The 20,336-nt window shown below is 37.2% G+C and overlaps 2 protein-coding genes across 3 annotated transcripts; both read left to right on the top strand.

Moving 5' to 3' along the window:
• The first annotated feature begins 248 nt into the window (after window positions 1-248).
• Window positions 249-6,448, top strand: LOC110371768 (uncharacterized). 2 transcript variants are annotated; one of them, XM_021328145.3, is made up of 11 exons: window positions 249-456; window positions 781-931; window positions 1,222-1,342; window positions 1,448-1,636; window positions 1,735-1,883; window positions 2,039-2,214; window positions 2,653-2,786; window positions 3,466-3,682; window positions 3,857-3,964; window positions 4,983-5,097; window positions 5,243-6,448. In XM_021328145.3, the coding sequence occupies exons 2-11, from the start codon at window positions 792-794 to the stop codon at window positions 5,598-5,600; spliced, it is 1,707 nt and encodes a 568-aa protein (XP_021183820.3). In that variant the 5' UTR covers window positions 249-456; window positions 781-791; the 3' UTR covers window positions 5,601-6,448. The 2 variants fall into 2 exon arrangements, with proteins under 2 accessions (XP_021183820.3, XP_021183819.3); XM_021328144.3 differs by having other exon boundaries at window positions 250-456; window positions 4,980-5,097.
• A 2,632-nt stretch (window positions 6,449-9,080) lies between these two features.
• LOC110371828 (epoxide hydrolase 3) lies at window positions 9,081-19,659 on the top strand. Its single transcript, XM_021328230.3, has 6 exons — window positions 9,081-9,363; window positions 14,806-14,930; window positions 15,464-15,576; window positions 16,612-16,780; window positions 18,088-18,239; window positions 19,005-19,659. The coding sequence occupies exons 1-6, from the start codon at window positions 9,163-9,165 to the stop codon at window positions 19,271-19,273; spliced, it is 1,029 nt and encodes a 342-aa protein (XP_021183905.3). The 5' UTR covers window positions 9,081-9,162; the 3' UTR covers window positions 19,274-19,659.
• Window positions 19,660-20,336: the final 677 nt, after the last annotated feature.

Genomic DNA, 20,336 nt, shown 5'->3' with positions numbered 1-20,336 from the left:
GCCTAGTCTAGTACCGTTGTTTTACATGATGCGACAGACTGCCTTCCTGAAATTATATATGCAATAAAGATGTTATATCTATAAAGGCTCTTTTATCATTCACCTCCTATGAGGCGCTCTCCAATGAGGTAATGCTGCCAGCGGCCAGCCTCTCGGGTATGCTCCCAGTCGGTTTTGTACTAGAATAGTTTTTATTTTAAAGGTAAATATTTCTATAGACTAAATAAAAACCTCCTTTGTATTATGACTTCTGAAACTGTTGTTGTTGGCAACCATCAAACAGATTACGAGAATATTTGTAGTTTACTATAAAAAATCATCTAATAATTATTGTTTACTTACGAAAAGTCCCTGCTTCTGTTATACTTTTATTTAGTTTTTATATGATCAAAACGATAACTCCGGAATTTAATAAAGGGCCCCACGATAAGTGGTTTCACACGGCTTATTGGGCAGGTAATCATTTTAAGTGGTTAATTTGTTTTAAGATTATCGTTACATTAGCAGGAAGGTATTCTATTTGATTGGCAGATTAATGGTTGCCTCAAAGACTTTACTTGTCCTTACCAGTCTTGGCCTTATGTACATGTACAATGTTGGTATGTCCACAATAATAACCACACAGTGACAATCAAACAAGTTGCACCTTATAAGAAGTTTATAAATAATACTACTTAAATTGCTTGGCACTTGAAAGAGACTTAAAAGTGCTAAGCAAATCTTCCAAAAATGCTATAAGTAAGTTCTCAGTGGCTAGTCAGAAATTTATATATTTTTTAGGTTTTTGAAAAATGCCTGCTTTCGAAGCTCCAAGTGTCGAACTGGGTAGTGCACCTCGGACACCGAGTATAGTCGCGTCACCCTCTCCTTCAGAAATCTCTAGTGCCAGTTCACCTGAACCACCTAATGTACGAGCCACTCCGTTGTTTAGGTGAGATATAATTCGATAACGTAGGTACATTTGAACTTACCCTAGCTATAAAACGGCGCTTTTAGCTTGAGAGAGATGCTCTCCCCCAACGTAAATTTGAACTTACCTATCTAGCTATAAAACGGCGCTTTCAGCTTGCATCTCTTTCCCCCTTCCTGACCAAATACTTCCTTATCACAAAATGAAGCCCCGCAAAATAACCAGTATGTGTCCAAGTTACTTTTATGATTTACTTTTATGAGTATTAGATATTTAAAAGAAATAATGATGAAAAGAAGTCATTTCCTCAGAGCTCTGGCTATGCCACCGCCTGAACCAGAACAACCGCCAGGACAAGATGAGCTGGAGCGCCGTCTTCCTGGCTACAGACGTATCGTCATACCCCGAGAACTAACTTTGATAGAGCTTCTGGTGAGTGGTAGATATTATGTGTAGGTACCTAGATTGTATGGAATTGTCTCCCTTGGCTTTCACTATTTTCTCAAAAGAACAATGAACTAAACAATGTTGATGCAGAAACAAAGCAGCGGGGTAACAACCGATGATGAGGTGCTGCGTATACGAGAAGCTAAGCTACGCGTGGTGGCTGATCGAGTAGGACTGAGACGACTGCACGTTCTCTCCCCACGACTGCGAAACCTGACGTTAGACGGCAGTGCGCTTTCTTCATTGCGTGATCTTGGAATCGGTTTAGTTCATCTCAAAGTAAGAACTAATCTTCTCATGTATTTTGTCCTTATTTCTATGCGTATGTTTCAATTTCTGAATGACAGACATACATCTCGTCTTCTACCATGAAACAGATTTTAAGTATCAATCGATGCGGCTTGTCTACCTTGGACGGCGTCTGGGGTCTTGGAGCTTTGAGGGAACTGTACGCTGCTGGAAACCGCCTTCACGACTTGCAGCCCTTAGCGGCGTTGCAAAAATTACACACATTAAACTTGGCTGAGTATGTTTTATTTATTTTTCGTCGTAAATGCCGTCTCAATTCTTGACTTACCTGTCATTCTTTGAACTGCTGGTATATGTAATTGAAGTCTAGATTGGCCAAATTATTATACACGCAAAATGTATGTTTACGCAAAATGTGTGTATGTTTTCCAGCAATCCTATATCAGATTCGGGTCGTCTGTGGACGTTAGGCGTATGTGGTGCTCTCCGAAAACTTACTCTCACTGGCACTCCGGCAGCTGATGACATCGACTACCGCTCTCGCGTTGCTGCTGCACTTCCAATGCTCCTATATTTGGATGATCGACCTCTACATACAGACATTGAATGTACGTAGTATAAAAATTGGTCCCAATTTTATACGGACCGCCAGAAACTAATGACACGTTCCACGCGGTTTAAAAACTGTCCATGTAACAGTACTTATTGCAAAATGTGATATACTACCGTACGATGTTTTGGATGCTTGCGTGCTCATAAGTGATTCCGTATTATGAATGGTTTTATTGTTAGAAACAGGCTCAATAAATTACGTCACCCGTATGTTGATTACCTCCTGCAATTGCTAGATTGAGTCCACAAATTACAACATTGTAACCGCATAGATAAATGATCATTATCCTCGCAGTAACAAAAAGTGTGTGCTAAGGTAACATCACAGTTTTGTTAATAAGATGCTAAACTTTAGTTTCTCGAGAAGCCTTTGATCTTACAGAGAGTCTTCTAATTACAGTAGGCTAGCTAATTTTTCCGAAACAATTTTACAGACGATTCTGAAGGTATATTTGGAGCCGCATCCTCTTCATCTGACAGTGAAGATGAAGACGTGCCTGACCTTTTGCCCAAAGAAACCGAGCCACCGCCAGCAGAGCCTGAACCGATGCCTTCCACATCCCAAGACGTGAGTTATAACTTATTCCAAAAGAGAAAGTAATAAAACTATAGGAGTAAAAGGTTCATAATTTTAGACATCGAGGTCATTGTCCATACGTCGTACTTAGCACTTAATGATAAATCTTCTTTAACTTATTTCTGAGGTCGTAGGTCCGTTAAATGATACCTATTTATCAATATGGATCTGAAAGGCAGTGAAAGCTGAGCTCGCTTAGTGTCATGATCCAGCTCGAATGCATGTACGTCCTATGTATCGTGTAAACGGAGGTAAAGTTCGAATCGGGCCAAGATGAATAATGATTTTGTGCAAATAATATGTTATAATTTCAGTGAGGTATCTAATTAGTCTAGCAGTACCTACTTACGTAAGATATGATATCAGTAATTAAATAGGTACAACGCATTATAAAATGGCCTCATATGTTACGAAATAAAATGATAATAAGGATGTCGCTAAAGTACCTAATAGGTAGCCCACAAATTATATTAGGCTTACATCCTAATATAATTTCTTTTGTTGCTTTTACATAAAAAATGTATAGGTACATTTAACTTCGTAGAACCGTCAGTCTTTCAAGCAAAAATGTATCATTACGCATGTGAAGCTTGATATTTAGAAATTAAAGTGAAAAAGAGAATTTTGGAATATAAAGTGATAAGCCTAAATGAATTTTCATTTACTACAGGATTTTACACCCCATGATCAAGTCGGTGACGGTAATTTTGGGAGTCCTGAATGCGATTTTTCACGGAGACGTCTGCGGCGTCGGCCAGCGACCACAGAGAATGCTGGTGTGAGACCAACGAGGCCGGACGTACCGCTTAGACCAAAAACAGCACAACACAGGCGCAGCACCACTGCAAATGAACCAAGCAGACTAGAGATACTGAATACTCTAATGGGTAAGGAACAACTTCTTAATTAATTTCCAAATCATTCAATATCATCATATCGTTTGATTGTAATAAAGCAGTTGAGCCTATTGCTCAACTGCTTTACTGTCATAAAGAAGTACCACACATACCTCAGATTTAATGCAATAGTCATAATAAATCTTTACAACATGTTCACCAAAGATGACGAATGGCTATGCAGTGGAAGCAAGTTGACATCTTTGGAGGCAGTCTGCGGAAACTTAGCGAGAGCTTTGCGTCGAACTACTAGCGCAAATCGTCGCTCTAAAGGTAAGTACTTCCATGTTTTTAATATTTTCAAATAGCGGCATTATGGGACCCTTTATTTGTGTTTATTAATTTTATAATTAATTGATTTTTAGCGCTCTCTGAGTGCCAACCACTTACCATAATGATTGCCATAATGAAATAATTGACAGATACTTGCCTACGTGTGAACTTTCACATCATGTTTTGCGCAACTGTGTAGGTAAGCAACGGTTAAAAGACCTCTTTGACAGCATATAGCACAGTGCTAACAAGGCTTTGATTAATTAGGGCTTAGAAAGTCTTTAGTTCTAACTTACGGAGAAGTGGAGAAGAAAGCTATGTACTTCTTAAAATTGATTAATGAATTACGGACTCAATTTTATCACTAGCGACAGAAACTGACAATGAGTCTATCTACTGAAGCATTAAGAGCCCAAACGCGTGGCCTCGACCTATGCGTGGCAGATCCACGAAAGCTGTGAAATTGTCCGAGTTCTTTGTTAACACAGTCAACAACGCATGCTTATGAGATAACAAAGACCTTGTCCCTTATGACAACATTGACATGCATTTTCTCTTTGCGTTTACGCTTAGTCTCTGTGTTTGAAAATAACTTCGCTAATATTTAGAAAGCCAGCCATGAGGATCCTACTTATTAGAGCGTGCTTTCTTGTTATTTTAAAGTAAAACATGACTACTGTTTCAGTTTTAATTACGTAAAACGTTAGATTGTTTATTTTTTCTAATTTTAATATTTCGAGTAGGAGTTTTCTCAATTAAATTAATGAGGAAAATATACTTACCTAAATGTTAGAACATCATCATAGGTAATGGCTTCTTTGGCATATTCAGCAAGTTTGATCATAAATTCATAAGTTTTCATCCTTAATTTGAGTCACGACTAGAAACAATAGCTATTTACATACAACCATACTTGCATACCTACATCAGGGAAATTCAGGTACCTACAATAGAAACCACTTACGATAATAGTGGAAAGTTAAATATCCATAATTTTGTGCATTACAACTTGCAGTAGATGCCGAGAAAGAGTTGGTCGAACAAACGATGGAAGACGCATCACGAGCGATAGCAGCTGAAATACCGCGTGCACCACGACTTGAAGATTGGGTCAAATTCAAAGAAGAAACTGGGTAATTACATTGTACAGTAACTTACTCTAATATTAAGACAAAGTGGACAAAAACCTACAACAATATTTACAAGTCATGTACCTCTTCAATCTTTCCACATATCAATTGTAGATTATTTACTTGTACATGTTTTCTTCTTCAACAGAATTGATATCAATATAGACTTTAATGACAGACCAAAAGACGCCGATCCAGCGAAGGTTCTCGAACGTCTCGAGCAAATAGAGAAAGAAACTCAGAAGAGGGTCAAAGAAGAAGCTTTAAGGGGCAACACCAGCAATACAGACAGAAGTTCGGCTAGCACATCATATTTGCCGAACAGTGCTTTCCATACCTTATCAATTATGAATGACTTTGAAATGTTTCAGAGTTTTCAGACGGATTTGGTTTCTAATGCTTCGAATTATGATCTCGATTCGTATTTTGACGACGTCAATGATTTGCGCTCCGTAAGCAGAGAAAGGGTTAGGTCTCCTCGAAACAATGACTCACTAACGGAGTAAGAACAACTTTCCCTTACGAGGCGGTATTGCATTACCTAGCAGATCTGTACTGGGATATGTTACGTTTACCACAAATGGCGCAATTGCATTTAAATATTCAATACGTAGGAACATAATTATGTTTAATTTACCAGACTACGGAATGATGTGAAACAAAGAATTAATTTGTCAGATCGTGTAAATACATTTAGATTAACCTCAAAAATAGCTGAATTGATCGGAGTGATGTCAGCAGAGAATAAAGGCAATTAGACCTTATTAATACTACTGGAAGTTTCACCATTAACCTAGTATTGGACTAATTAGATTGTGTCATGGAAGTTTTTCGATCAATTTTCCATCAACAGTCAACAACTTGTGTTTGTAATGCAATAAATTCTTAAGAAAGAAAATCCTTTCTTAGGCATAGTTTAGTGATAATTTCGTGACAATATCTGGCACGAGATCACGATGCGTCGAGGCGGTTGGAAGCAACAGAAAGTTGAAAACAACTCACAATGATACACATTGTATTTCTGAAATGTCTGCTACAAACATACATCCCAAAAACTTATTGATTTTTTCCCAAACTAACCTTCTTTTTATAATTTTTTGAAGAGACATTATGTCTGTTTTTAAATAACAACAGAACCTTTTTTTACTTATTTTGTATTGCAAATGTAAGCTACTTTGTTTTTGCTGTTGTGTAGGGATAGGTTCTTCTTTAGAAATGTTCAGCACTTTGAGATTGCTATGGGATGATTAATAGGTACCTGTATTTTTGTTGTCGCTTATCCAGGTTGTTTCTTTACCGTTGTTATTTTAATTCTTCTTACCGGAGAGGTTGTCTTATTATCAATTTGATTTATTGATTTATATAAAATGTTGAGCAATTCAATTTTATACTGTTCATTATGGTTTCTAAAAGTAGGCACAGTCAGCAACAAAATTCCATAAAAACAAAATTAACACAAACAAATTAAAACACTCACTAAAATGCAAAACCTGTGAGGGTAGTTTCCAGGGTCGAAATAATGAAATAATATTTAGTCCGCTTTTTAGATCAGCGGTTCCCGAATTCTTTTGGCTTCGGAACCCTTTTCGTTTCACCATTTTTCGACGGAACCTTAGCTTAAGTAAGAAGTAAACTAAAAACGTAAATACACTTAGGTACGGCTCTTGGCGCGTGGTAGCGCACCAAATGGTTATATATATGGTTAGAGACATATTCAGTATACTCAGGCGTAGCATGGCTATCGGCCACACGGGCCAGAAAACAATTTAGCCGTCCTTGACTTTGTGTAGGTATTATGTGAATAGTTTTCAGTTTGAAGACTGACAAAGTAAACGCAAAAAGAAATAGATTGGGTTTGTACAGGTGCGAACCGAGCACCCGCTAGCCTTGAAAGACAGACAGTGGTAGCCGGTATCGCGAGCGAAGCGAGCGCGATTTTTTTTTTAGTTTAAGTATCTACACAAAATAAACAAAACCACTGTAAATTAATAAGGTCTCAAGAAGTACAATATCCACACAAAAAAGCAAATGCAAATGAATAAGCAGCTAGCCAAGAAAGCGCTATTGCTTTTTCTGAACCAGAGGAATAAAAAATAAATACATATCAAAGGAAACCTCGACGGCAGAGCGCGAAATTTTTTCGGTGTTGGATACTTGAGCAATTAAATGAACATAAAAGTATCACAACATGGAGTCGCGAGCGAAGCGAGCGCGAAATTTTCGGATTCGCGGAGGTGCAAAAATTGGAAATAATGTCACACTTTGATTCATGGTAAAAATAGCCACTGGAAATACTCGTATGCCGTGTCATTTCACGTCTTGTCAAATGTATGAAAACGTATAATCCTGGCGATGAAATAAGCCCAAAAAATGCGGTGATTTTTGGCCGACTCGCTACCTACTTTTGCCGATTGCCGAAGATCTGGAGGTATTAAGTTAATCTACAATTTGTAAAAAACGGAATTATATTATCTGCTGCCGTGGCCTTCCCCCGCCACTTGTCGCGAAAGTACGAGACTTACACTCCCGATTGGTACCCACCTACATGGTGCCTAAATGGAATGGATGTTTTGGAATGCAATATTTAAAACAATTTAATTGAAAATGAATAATATTTAAATATTGTCAAAAGTGAAACGATTTACCATATGGAAATCTTGAATTTTCCACGGAACCCCTGAGGACCTGTCACGGAACACCAGGGTTCCGCGGAACCCCATTTGGGAACGGCTGTTTTAGATAATTAAAAAATATTGGATACGTATTTTTTCTTTTTTTAATTAAACATAAAATGACAAAGATAATACACTTCAAAAATTAGGAGTGGGGGCCTTTTACGTCACAGTGTCCTGAAAATTGTAGCAACTTGTGACGTCACACTCAACTTTAACACGCTATATCTTAACAAGTTCTGATCCAATTTAAAAAAGAAAAAATACGTATCGCTTAATTTTGGCCAATCTACAAGACGGACTAATTATAATTTTTTAGGAAACTAGCCCCGTGCCTACTTTATGGTTTTCCGAGTTTTCGTTAAGTAGGTTTTATTCTTATTGAATTGAGGAAGTTTCGCAATGGTTTTGTTATGTTCGTTATATTGTCTCTAATGAAACTCAGAGACGGGCAATATCTTTAATTACAAGAATCATGGTTACTGCGCGTATTCGTTTGTTTGGAATTTTATGAAATTATTTTATTGTAAGAGTTTCTTGTTATATCAAATAAAATTTATTTACTGTTCGAAAGGCTTTTATTTCTTTCTCTAATTTCGTATAAATGGATGCACAATGAAGGTGGTTACCTAGCAACCAGAAAGCTTTTATAATGAAAAATATTTGATTAGGTATTCGGATATTCTGAAATAGGAATCTTTGCAAACATTGACGAAACAGCAACTGATTGGAACCTAGGTAAGAAGGTACTTATAGTTAACAAACGTTGGAAAATAAAAGTGAAACATCCCAGGTACCAGCCATTTAAACAAAAAAGAATCGTACATTATCTAGATGTTTTCAATAAACAAATCTAGATTTCGGCTTTATTTTTTCGTTTAGTTGAAGAGCACGTAACAGCTTGGCTCATTATTCAATTTAGCCACCCACGATATGTTTGGGTAAAGCTGTGTCCAGATGCAAAATTTTCATAATAGGTAAGACTAAGACTAGTTGGAATTACTGCTTTGATGAAAAACATCTCCCTTCTCCCATAAGGCTCTTGGGCATCATTAGCTAACCTAATTATATAATCATCACCATAAAAACGTTATAAGAAGTCTGTTGAAAATCTGAAAGTACTTACCTACATAGTTTCTACTTTTAACTTCCAGATTAGGTACTTTTAGTAAATTGGCCAATTATTTACAAGATATTTTTTTACGCACCTAAAAGAAGTGATCTTAAAAAAGCGACGCTGATTAAAACACCATGTTTTCGCTGTGAACGAGTCTTTTCAGATAAACTGAAGAGTTTAGATTGCGGGCTCCGTTCCGTGCTGAGAGCTGCCAGTGATCTGTGAGGTGTGGACCGAAACACACGCATTCGACGCCGACCGACAGTAAAAACATACAAAATGAGTGCGTGCCACTACCTACAACGCGTTGTGGTGTCAAACCTATTAACAATATATTACAACATTCAGATGCTCATAATTTTCGCTATAGTTTATTTAAAAAATCCGTTCTCTAATCCCTGGGCTCAGAAACTAAAGTTGGAACCACCGGCACGTCTTACGGACCCTAAATATGGAGTGCACAAGTATATCAAAGTTAATGTAAGTATTCACTTTTATGAAAAATAATAATGATTTAGCTTGTCTATTGTTAATTCAATCTTTATGAACGCAGTTTATGGTTAGCAAGATTTTCCGAATAGCAGCTGCAATTTTCCCGCGTCTATTTAATCTAATATTTATGTAACGACCGGTGTTCAAGACATAAGTTTTCTCACATCAAATCATTGATGACTTTGGCCTTGAATAGTTTATTATGATTGATTGATATTGTTTCAAAAAGTGCAAGAAATAAGATAACGATATTTAATTAATTCGGGACAGAAGCATTGATTGCACAATGTGTAGCTACTCCAGTACAACCAGACTACTGAATCAAAGTGAACGAAAACATCGGCCTATTTTCCTGGTGTTTCAAACCTGCTACCACTGATAAGATAGAACAAGGCAAAATTAGAACTTACTTGTATTTAGGTATAGTTCCTACTGTACATAGGCACAGCGTAGCCTTATTTTATTGACGAGTAATTAAGTTTATAGTAGAGACCTCAGTCTCACCAAAGTCGTGGTGGCCTAGTGGGTAAAGGACCAACCTCTCAAGTATGAGGGCGCGGGTTCGATCCCAGGTCAGGCAAGTACCAATGCAACTTTTCTAAGTTTGTATGTACTTTCTTAGTAAATCTTAGACACCATTGACTGTGTTTCGGATGGCACGTTAAACTGTAGGTCCCGGCTGTCATTGAACATCCTTGACAGTCGTAACGGGTAGTCAGAAGCCAGTAAGTCTGACACCAGTCTAACCAAGGGGTATCGGGTTGCCCGGGTAACTTGGTTGAGGAGGTCAGATAGGCAGTCGCTTCTTGTAAAGCACTGGTACTCAGCTGAATCCGGTTAGACTGGAAGCCGACCCCAACATGATTGGGAAAAGGCTCGGAGGATGATGAGTAGGTAGAGACCTCAGAATTTCTTTGATCTGAGGTAGAAACAAAATGTCACCATGTTTCCGCCACTATAAGATTTTTGAAAGTAACTGAAGTAATTTCTGAAAAAGCCTTAATGGTACATACCTATTTGCAAAGCTTCGAAATTCGATCTCGCACTTTCATGAAAACCTACCGCAACAAAAAAATGAATAAAAATTTCAAATAAGCAACATAGGTTTTTTCTGTGTCCTACTTACCTACGTAAATACTTTTTAATGGATAAGGAACATTCTACGTTTTGTCATGGTGTGCTGTTGCAGTACTTCACTCGATTAACTTCCCTAACGCCTTATAGTACTAAGAAGCATTATAATAAATAAATGCACCGTAGTAGGTATGCCGTATGCGACACCTAGTAGGTATTTCCAAATTAGTCTACCTAGTGGCCGGCCAGACAGTAACAGACGGCCAAGGTCTGCCATGGAATTGATAAAATGTTATCATATAAATGTTACGCGTACAATTGAATGACACTGCTATTCTTCTACGATCTATAATCAAAAATAATTGATTCAATGACGTGCGCAGACGTCTCGGGGCAGAGCCACACCAATTGAATATAAATAAATCGAATACCAATTTAAACAGTTTCATGTTCTTAAAATATAAACGATTTTAAGAAGGAGTAACATAAACATCCATGTATCTGAACTTTCGCATATGTGATGTGGTTAACATTTTCCTCATTGCCAAAACTTGGAATAGCCACTTGGGTCACTCTTATGGTCATGCAACTCTCAAAAGTAGAAAAAATCAAGGCTGAATCACGATTCGTTCGAGGTCGTCGTTCTGGTAATGGGTTCAGGTGTCCCCTCCCATTTTTTTTCAGTACCTATTTTCTTTAGACAGATTTATCACTCTCGGGTTCTTGCAAAACTATATATCTAGGTGAAAAGCTTAACGAGCAGTTTTTCTATCGGTTTCGACAATATTTAATCACTGTCAGGTCATATAACAATAAAATGTCGTGTATCTTATTATGGGAAAAATAATTTTAAATTGACGGTCATAGTCCATAGTCTATTATTTTACTCACGACAACGATTAAATCATTTAGAGCAGTTATATCTTATCTCCATCAATTGCTCTAGTCTAGGTAAACATATATCATACCTTAAGGTAAAGTCTATAAGTATCCGGTATTTCATAATTTTAATCAACACAAATCTTTTTGATATGGGTCATTTAATCAACATACTATTGGCACGTGTACCGATTGATTTCTGGAAGCATACTTTTTTCTGCATATCATCCTGACAAGGTAGTTAAAATACCTCAGAATCATTGCTCTATCTTCTTATCATTTCGTCGTCAACCATCATTGCCCAGCGTGACCAAAATCTTTGGAACAAGGACAACATGGAATCTTAACGAAGTTATCGAAATACTAGCTGTGGCTTCTACAGCTTTTGTGCTGATACTGTTACGGCCAATGATCTCATGGGCTCGACCATGACAAACACCTGACGGCTCTAAGTAGTTGGGCAGTTTATGTAAGGGTCAAGGGCTTGATGAAGAAGGCGATGGATACGGTTCTGCTCCGAATAGATACTATCAGAGATTACATAGAAAGTCTACGTAGTTAGGTTCTGTTGAAACCATATGCTGTATCGAAGTAAATTCCTATAATTTGTTATCATTAGTAGGGGGAATGTGGTAAACAAATGGAAACCATACATATAGGTACTAGGTCCTACTTCATACGGATGAGATTAAAATTTTTTGCTAAGTTCAGAATGTTAAATGAACAGATGTTTAAGTAGGTAATTGATTATAATCAATCATAATTATCACCTGATTTACCATTCTAGGAAATGTAGAAAGCGTTTATATAGGTACGTGGTTGTTCTTAGTTTGCAACAAGCATCGTGGTCAACTCGATGAACATAATTTTATCACACAAATGTAAGTAATTGAGTCTGCAACCCAACTGATGTCTTAACTGGGGCGTGCAAACTCATAAAGTAATGCACGCATGTACAACATATGAATTCAATCGTGTGTGCAATAATACTAAAAGAGAATACACGAAAGCCGTTCCGCTTTCTGTGTTAGCACGTTCTTCCGGCGAGTTGTATAATATAAACCCAACCAACCTGTTTTCGCATGCCTCCTGACCAGCCGGTGGGACGTAGGTAGATCGCATTCTATACAAACCTTGTTCATCAGCTCATAATCCAAATAGGTACTGGTACCAGAGTTCGCGAACCTTTACGGAAACCTCAAACATTTTGGAATAACAACAACCCTCTTCATCGACTTGATCTTTCTTACAGTGATAATGGCAATGTCAAATGTTTCCGAGATGAGTCAGAATAAATAAATTAATAGCTACTACCACTATTTTACAAGAAATACAGAGCGTATAAAATAATGCTCCAAGACGTTACTTTGTTATAAGATAACTTCGCTTAAATGCTGCCCAAATTGTTGTGTATTATTTCAGCTTCCGTCTAAGTATACAATGCATCAATTATAGTCTTCTCGGAAAAAATGAATAATTCAATTCACACACGACTCGCGTTGTATTCAGAGACTGCACATGTCATATAATAGGCCTCTGTTATGTTCATAAAGACCTTAACTTAAGATTTACTTGTAGCTGAAAACGTTATCATGTTCTGATGAGAATCTTGGTCGTGAACTTTCAGAATAATTTCGAAATTACCTTTTACCTACCATGAAATATTTTTGCTAAGATCTCGCTTGAACAAATTCATTATTTGCTTCTGGTACATTTCTACAACAATTTTAGTTGGGACTAGCTTCTGCCAGCGACTTCGTCCGCGTTAGAGTCGGACTTCGTGCAAAGAGAGAAAGAAATAATAAACACCAGCCCCTCCAATTATCTAAATCTATACTACTTTAAGAAATAAAATGTAAACTATTAATAATTTGTAATTTGAACGAATATTTAAACACTACCAAAATAACTAATAGGTACCAACCTATTTTATAATAAACAACAAAAGAAAGTTAAAAATAAATTATTTAAAACCTAAAAGTCGCGCAATAAGGTTGAACACTCTGAACGCCTATTCGCATCAATCGCACCAAGAGCCAAATATTGTATGAAACTCGCGCAGCCACCGCGCCGCGAGCCACGTCGAGCGCGGCGACAGATGCACAAAAATGATCCTTATAGCGTGATTCAGTATTCACGCGCGATGGCTTATCCGTTTTTCGTGTATTACTTTGGTGTTTCTTCACCGATTTATATGAATCTTTTTTTAATGAATAGGTAATACTATTAACTATTTTTAATTCGTGTGAGTGAGAGTGTTATAAACGTAATAGTAGACAAATATAATCAGAAAACTCCGAACTGCTAAGCTACCGAGAGAGTTTTACGTGTTATTGTGAGTCAACCATAAAAGATAGATATATACTGTCATGGGATATTTTTTACATAACTTTATGAAGAACATTTCCGTCATACATGGTTTCTGTTTAGCTGTAACCATTAGGGTTGCAAACGCGACGGAATCTTAAAAAATGGAGTAACTTCTCCCGTTTTCCCAACATTTACCTTCACTGCTCTGCTCCTATTAATCGTAGCGTGATGCAAAGTATCCTATAACCTGCCCAGGAGTATGAAGAATCATTGTACCAAGTTTCATTGAAATCCGTCAAGTAGTTTTTGTTTCCATAACGAATATACAGACTGACAGACAGACAGACAGACAGACAGACAAAAATTTTTCTGATTGCATTTTTGGCATCAGTATCGATCACTAATCACCCCCTAATAGTTATTTTGGAAATATATTCAACTAGCTTTTGCCCGCAACTTCGTTCGCGTGGAATAGTGACTACCAGCAGATTTTTGATTTGACCAATAGATGGCGCTATATGTCCGGAATAATTTTATTTTTATTTTTTAATAAAAACTATCCTATGTCCTTTCTCAAGTTTCAAACTATGTCTGTACCAAATTTGACACAAATCGGTTCAGTAGTTTAGGCGTGAAGAAAAGACAGACAGACAGACAGAAAGACAGACAGACAGACAGAGTTACTTTCGCATTTATAATATTAGTTTGGATGTACAGAATTGACCTCTCTACAGATTTATTATAAGTATAGATATAATAACTATGACAAAAGGCAAGAAGGTGGTAATTAAATATTTGTTTGGCAGATTATTTGCAGTGCCATGTACGTCATCATGACCGTTAGGTACATAGGTACCTACTCCCAAAATGGCCAAACGGTACAAAGTCTTACGTAAGCAACATAAGCCTTTGTAACTTCATTTGGCGCTACGAATTCCACTTCGTCATGGTCCAAAAGGTCATACATTCTGGTACCAAGGCCCAAGATTTGTGACTTGTATTTATTATAGTTAAAAAGATTTAATGGATTCGAGACTAAACTATCTCGGCTCCGTATGAGATGGCAACCGGTATCAGTTTGATAAACAATCAACTAGGGTGCACTGATGATAAACTTTCTATTGTATCTAGTAGGTGTGTTATGGTAATTTTCTTATTTGCCCACAGGGAACAGTTTTACATTATGTTGAGAGTGGTGATCCTTCAAAGCCCCTGATGTTATTCCTCCACGGATTCCCTGAATTTTGGTATTCATGGCGTCATCAAATTGTGGAGTTCCAAAAAGATTATTGGTAAGTTACAATCTAGTACTTTGGTTCTTCAGACTTACTTATAGGATAAGCTTGAGCTATAATCATAGCACCATAGTTTTAAGAAATAATTATTGTTTTTATGATGAACCATTCAATACGCCCGGTGAATTACGTTGCAAAAACAACGCAAGTGTGCATAGTAACAAGTTGCGCACAGCTGGCTCTTAGAAGTAGCGCGCATTACCTACACAGTTAATTTTAGCTGTTTTTGTTTATTTTAACACTTACGTCAGTATCACTCTTTTAAACCAGAGGAAAGTTGTTTGGTCTAAAATATTTACAGGAGAAACGAATATGATGATGACAAGACTCAAATGAGAAAATTAGCGCTTGCAAGCAAATAATACATTCAGAAACCGTTATGACGATGTGGGGTCGTTTTGTGACCATAAACCACGAATGGAAAATAGCTTCGTGATCACGCATAATTCACTGCCTACCCGTGGAAGGAGAATGCATCCGTTTTCTTGTATGTGCCATCATGCCCCACTTACCTGGAACATTCCTTGCAGGTGCATAGCTGTTGACATGAGGGGCTATGGTGATTCAGAAAGGCCCGAAGGCGTGTCTTCATACATAATGGAACTTCTGATTGAGGATGTTCGGGATCTTATTCGGCAATTAGGTAAAGTACGCATCACATGTAATTTTATTATCGTTGGACGAGACTGGTCACGTATTTCAAATTGAGATAAAACCACAAGTTACGTTAGCCAAGTTGCTTTAAAGAGGTGCTTGCTAAAGACATTTAAGTTTGTGGTTGTGAATGCCATTTTATTATAAGTACCAATATCCATGAGGCTTATGAGTACGTTTATCTACCCTACATGGACTTCGTGGAGTTTACTTTCTCTGCATTACCGAATTATTGCTTAAACAGTAAGGTCTATAGATTTTAAATGTTGTCTTGTTTGTTTATTTAAAGAGCGATGGTAAATTCTTGATTGCATATCTCAACCACGATGCGTGGCTTAACCAGAATTTTAAGTAGATAACCTTATTTTTCTTGAATGTGTCTTGCACAAATATCGCATAAGGAGTCGTGCAGTTGTTTGTTGAAATAATGATATCATTGTATGCACTCTGTACTATATAATATATAAGTAATTACATATATGTAGAGGGCATACGTGCGCAAACTGCACGTAGGTTACGAGGTGCATAATGACCGTATAAAAATAGGTACCTAGGTATGCACAAGTAGGTACGAGTAGGTAGGCTACATAGGTAAATATCTATAAGGATTAATAACAATGACTGCTTTCTGAATGATTAAGAAAATAATCGGTATACAATTTAAATAGGTAAGTAGGTACCTACCTAGTAATGAAAATATTCCGGACTTTGTGTTTCAATCAGAGACAGATCTGTTATTTATCAGAGTCCAAAGTTTACCTGCTTGTAGACTTTTAAAATCCTAGCTTTTAGATAAAACCACGGAAAAACGTATTGCATAGTAATCTGTGGTATTGCATTAATTGCATATAGGTGAAATGATTACCTTATCAAGAGAAAACTGATGAATAAGTCTGGTCAGAAGTCTGAAAGTCCAAAGTTCCGAAGTCCACGATAAAGAAGTTGAGATAAAACTTGATTTACCACCATTAGTCATTTAATCTTCAATACATGTTTCACCGATCAAGGCTAAAATTGATTACAGGTAGAGAAAATACCATCTTGATCTCCCACGACTGGGGTGGTCTGATCGCCTGTGAGTTCAGAAACAAGTACCCTGAAGTGTTGAATGGCTTGGTCATGCTCTCAAGTACTTCTAGGACTTCCTGGGCGCGCGAGATTTGGAGCAACCCCGTCCAGAGGAAAGCATCTTGGTGAGTTTTAACTAGACTAAACACCAAATTTACACTGTCTTCTTCAAATAAATCCTGCAATTAAACCAGACGTGCTGGTTTCAAGTCAAGTGTGCTAAGACAGCCCATATGGGACAGCGGCCATCGACTTCTTAATTTAATTTTCTTCGCTTGTGAGATAGATAGCTGGAATGTGTGGAAGAAGGAGACATACTGCGTCGACCCTAAATAATAGTTAATGGGGAGTCCCTCCTTTCCTAGTTAATAACATAATCCTTTTTGGCAGTCAGGTAGGTAAACACTATATACAAAAGCTCTCCTGACAGAAAAGTGATATCTACTTAGCTGTCTCAACACACGTGTTTGGTTCTCTTCGGCTTCTGGCCTAACAAACCTCGGGTTACGGGTAGGTCAGACTCAAGTGGGCGTTGATCAGATTCTATTTAGACTTGATATAAACGTTCAATTGGCTATCATAAAGAAATGTGAATGACGAAGCATGGTAACACATGTAGGTATATCATTAATTTGTGTGATTTATACACATATAATATGCATGGTCACAGTACAAAGATCAAAAGAGAAATCATGACTGTATGAGTGACGTACTGATTTACAAACCGCTCTTTTTGGGGTTCCATAAATTTTGCCCTCTTGTGTTTGCCTCGTCCTTCCTATTGCAAAGTGAACTGGAATTTGCATAGATAGGACGAGGCCTGTCAGACGTTAATACCTACTTACTTCATTTTGATGAAGTCATCCAAAAACTATCAAAGCAGTAAGTAGATACATATTTATCAAACCTACAAGGAAAAACGTCGTAGTTCTACTAAATACGATTATACAAAAGTCTAGAATGCTCTACACTCTACAGAACCCTATCTTGCCCGTAGCTCGGGGTTTTTTTTATACAATTGAAGAACGCAGTAAAGTTATGTGCCTAGCGAAGTCCACATAAAATTATGTTACCTACATCATAATATAGGTAGTAGGTAGGTACTTGAAGTCTTATGTCGAGTCTTGGGTTCGCGTCTATTTGGAGTGGTTCAATAAATGACGCTACGAGGTAGAGGCAGACGAAGAATTTATCTTCCTAGTCGAAAAACCTTTCTTAGACTGAATAAATAATATTTCACCAGTAAGGCTTGCTTGGCTCCTAGGTACATAGTTAATATAACTTTTACTTACATATTTTTTTTAGGACAGGATAGGGTGTTCCCAACATTTTACAGAACGATATTCAACCACTTAGGTCGACTTGTGTACCCACAGTCTTGAGTCCAGTTGTTTCTGTATTTGACCTGGGTTTGCCTTATTTCTATTTTCAGGTATGTATTCTTGTATCGTGCGCCAATGATAGCCGAGAAGATGCTCTCTATGAACGACCTGGGCTTCTACGAAACGTTCATGCTGTTCCCTGAGAAGAAAGCCACTGACTCTGAAGATATCGAGTGTTACAAATACTGGTTCCGCAAGACTTGTAAGTTTATTACTTCATCATCATCATCATCATCAGCCTATCGCAGTCCACTGCTGGACATAGGCCTCTCCAAGTGCACGCCACTGAGATTTTACTTAGTCATGTTTTACCTATTTTAACATTTTCATAGAGCAAGATTAAAAACTATAGACATAAGCCAGATATATTTATGGTTTCATAAAAGATAATGAAGCAAGGCTGACGAAACTTTCATGAACTCGTTGTTCCATGTTCGTGTAATAGCTCGCATTTTTATTACAAAAAGCTTTTACATAAGTGGGGTACTTATAGTTACCTACATACATACATATGCATGACGTACAAAATATGTCTACAGATACACTCCTTACGAAGGAGAAAGAAGTAGGCCTACATGTTTACATAACCGACACGACACACCCGTGATCAATGTAATCACGTTTCTGTAAATTCTTGGGTAACTTCGATCGGAAAACTGACACTACTTATATAAATTTCTACTAAAACTACTAGGGCCAATTATACCTATTTACTTATCTTTTCTTACCTATGTAGGTCATACACCTGTGTCCGTAGGGTACATCAGATGGTTTGCCTCCCTAATACTCCCTATGCTTACATAAGCAGATGTCGGTACCTGTGACTGCTTTTTAAGTCTTGGTCTTCAAATTTAACACCTAGGTGTTAGGCCTTGAAAAAAGTTATAAATTATTTTCCTACTACATATTTTACCTCGTGCATCACCTGCAATACCTCATTGTGTTATAATCTCTTATTATTTTTCAGTTGCACTCACGCCACCTATAAACTACTACCGGGCTAACTTCAGTTACGGCTTGCCGGAGATCGTAGAACACAAGGAGAACGTACCAATGCTAGTAGCACATGCTGGCAACGACCCTTACATTTGTCACAGCTTGCTCGACACCATGAAGAAGGAATACTCTACTATAGAAACCACGATAATCGAAAATACCGGTCATTTTATGCAACAAGAAGATCCAGAGAAAGTTAACAAAGTTATCCGCGACTTTCTATCTAAGAATAATATTTGATTTTTTTGTCGTTTTTTTTCTTTGTCTTGTTGAATCCACCGCTTGTGTAATTTTGTCACTGACTGACTAACAAATCGATTTCTATCGATAGTGACAAGATAAACTTCATTTTCATTCGCAATCTACCAGCTTGGAGCTGCGAATTATTGCCTACCTACTTATGAATAAGTTAGAACCAGCATTCACTCATCTAATGCCCATATGTTTAGATTAATGTTTTGACTTACTAGACATCCTACATAGAATAATAGTTGCCGCAAATATTACGATAAAATAAATGTTATGTGCCTTCGTAGTCAGTGTTTATAAGTACCTATAATATGATTGTTGCTTAGTGTTACTGTTAATAATTTTGTACTCCCAATAAAAGTAAAGTACCAATCTAAGTGTTAATATTTATTTCCTGAATACCTAATTATAAGAAAGCCATGAAAACTATGAAATCACAAATAACAGCCGAATCCAAGCATTCTACTCGATCAGTACCGCTAGTTATTTGATAATGAACATTGAAACACTTTAATAATGGATAACTGAATTTTCCACGTCTCGTAGCACTGACCTAAATTGGCTGTCAAACTTTAGTTGGTCAATTAATCAATTAACAACCACATAGTGCTATGTTGCGGACAGTCGATCTAATCTGTACACTGTACAGTCTGTAGCTTACTAGTATGTAACTTTCCCGGACCGACTGAAGGTATGACTACCGTAGCAATGTATGGGTCACTCATATCAATATCATAAGATCAAAATATGTGGTACCTATTTAGAAATACGAAACCATGGAGGACTCTTTTCCTCTTGAGCATGTCGAGGGTTAAGAACTAGAGTAGCGTAAGGGCAAAAATACAAAAATTTTTTTTTTTCACCATTCGTTTATTTAATCCCCATATTTTTATGTGCCAAAAAACTGGAACGATGTAATGTGTTGATTGCTTAGTACAACAATAACGTATATAAAAAAAAGATATTTGTTTATTGCCAAAATGAAGTGTTTCTACTTACAATAATCTTGACATTATTTTTAAAAAAAATTACGAGCACAACGATCGTAACTCGA

This window comes from Helicoverpa armigera, chromosome 10 (assembly GCF_030705265.1).
Source record: "Helicoverpa armigera isolate CAAS_96S chromosome 10, ASM3070526v1, whole genome shotgun sequence".
NCBI lineage: Eukaryota > Metazoa > Arthropoda > Insecta > Lepidoptera > Noctuidae > Helicoverpa > Helicoverpa armigera.
Note: the sequence above shows the minus strand (reverse complement) of the source record. Positions and strands in the feature narration are given on the sequence as shown.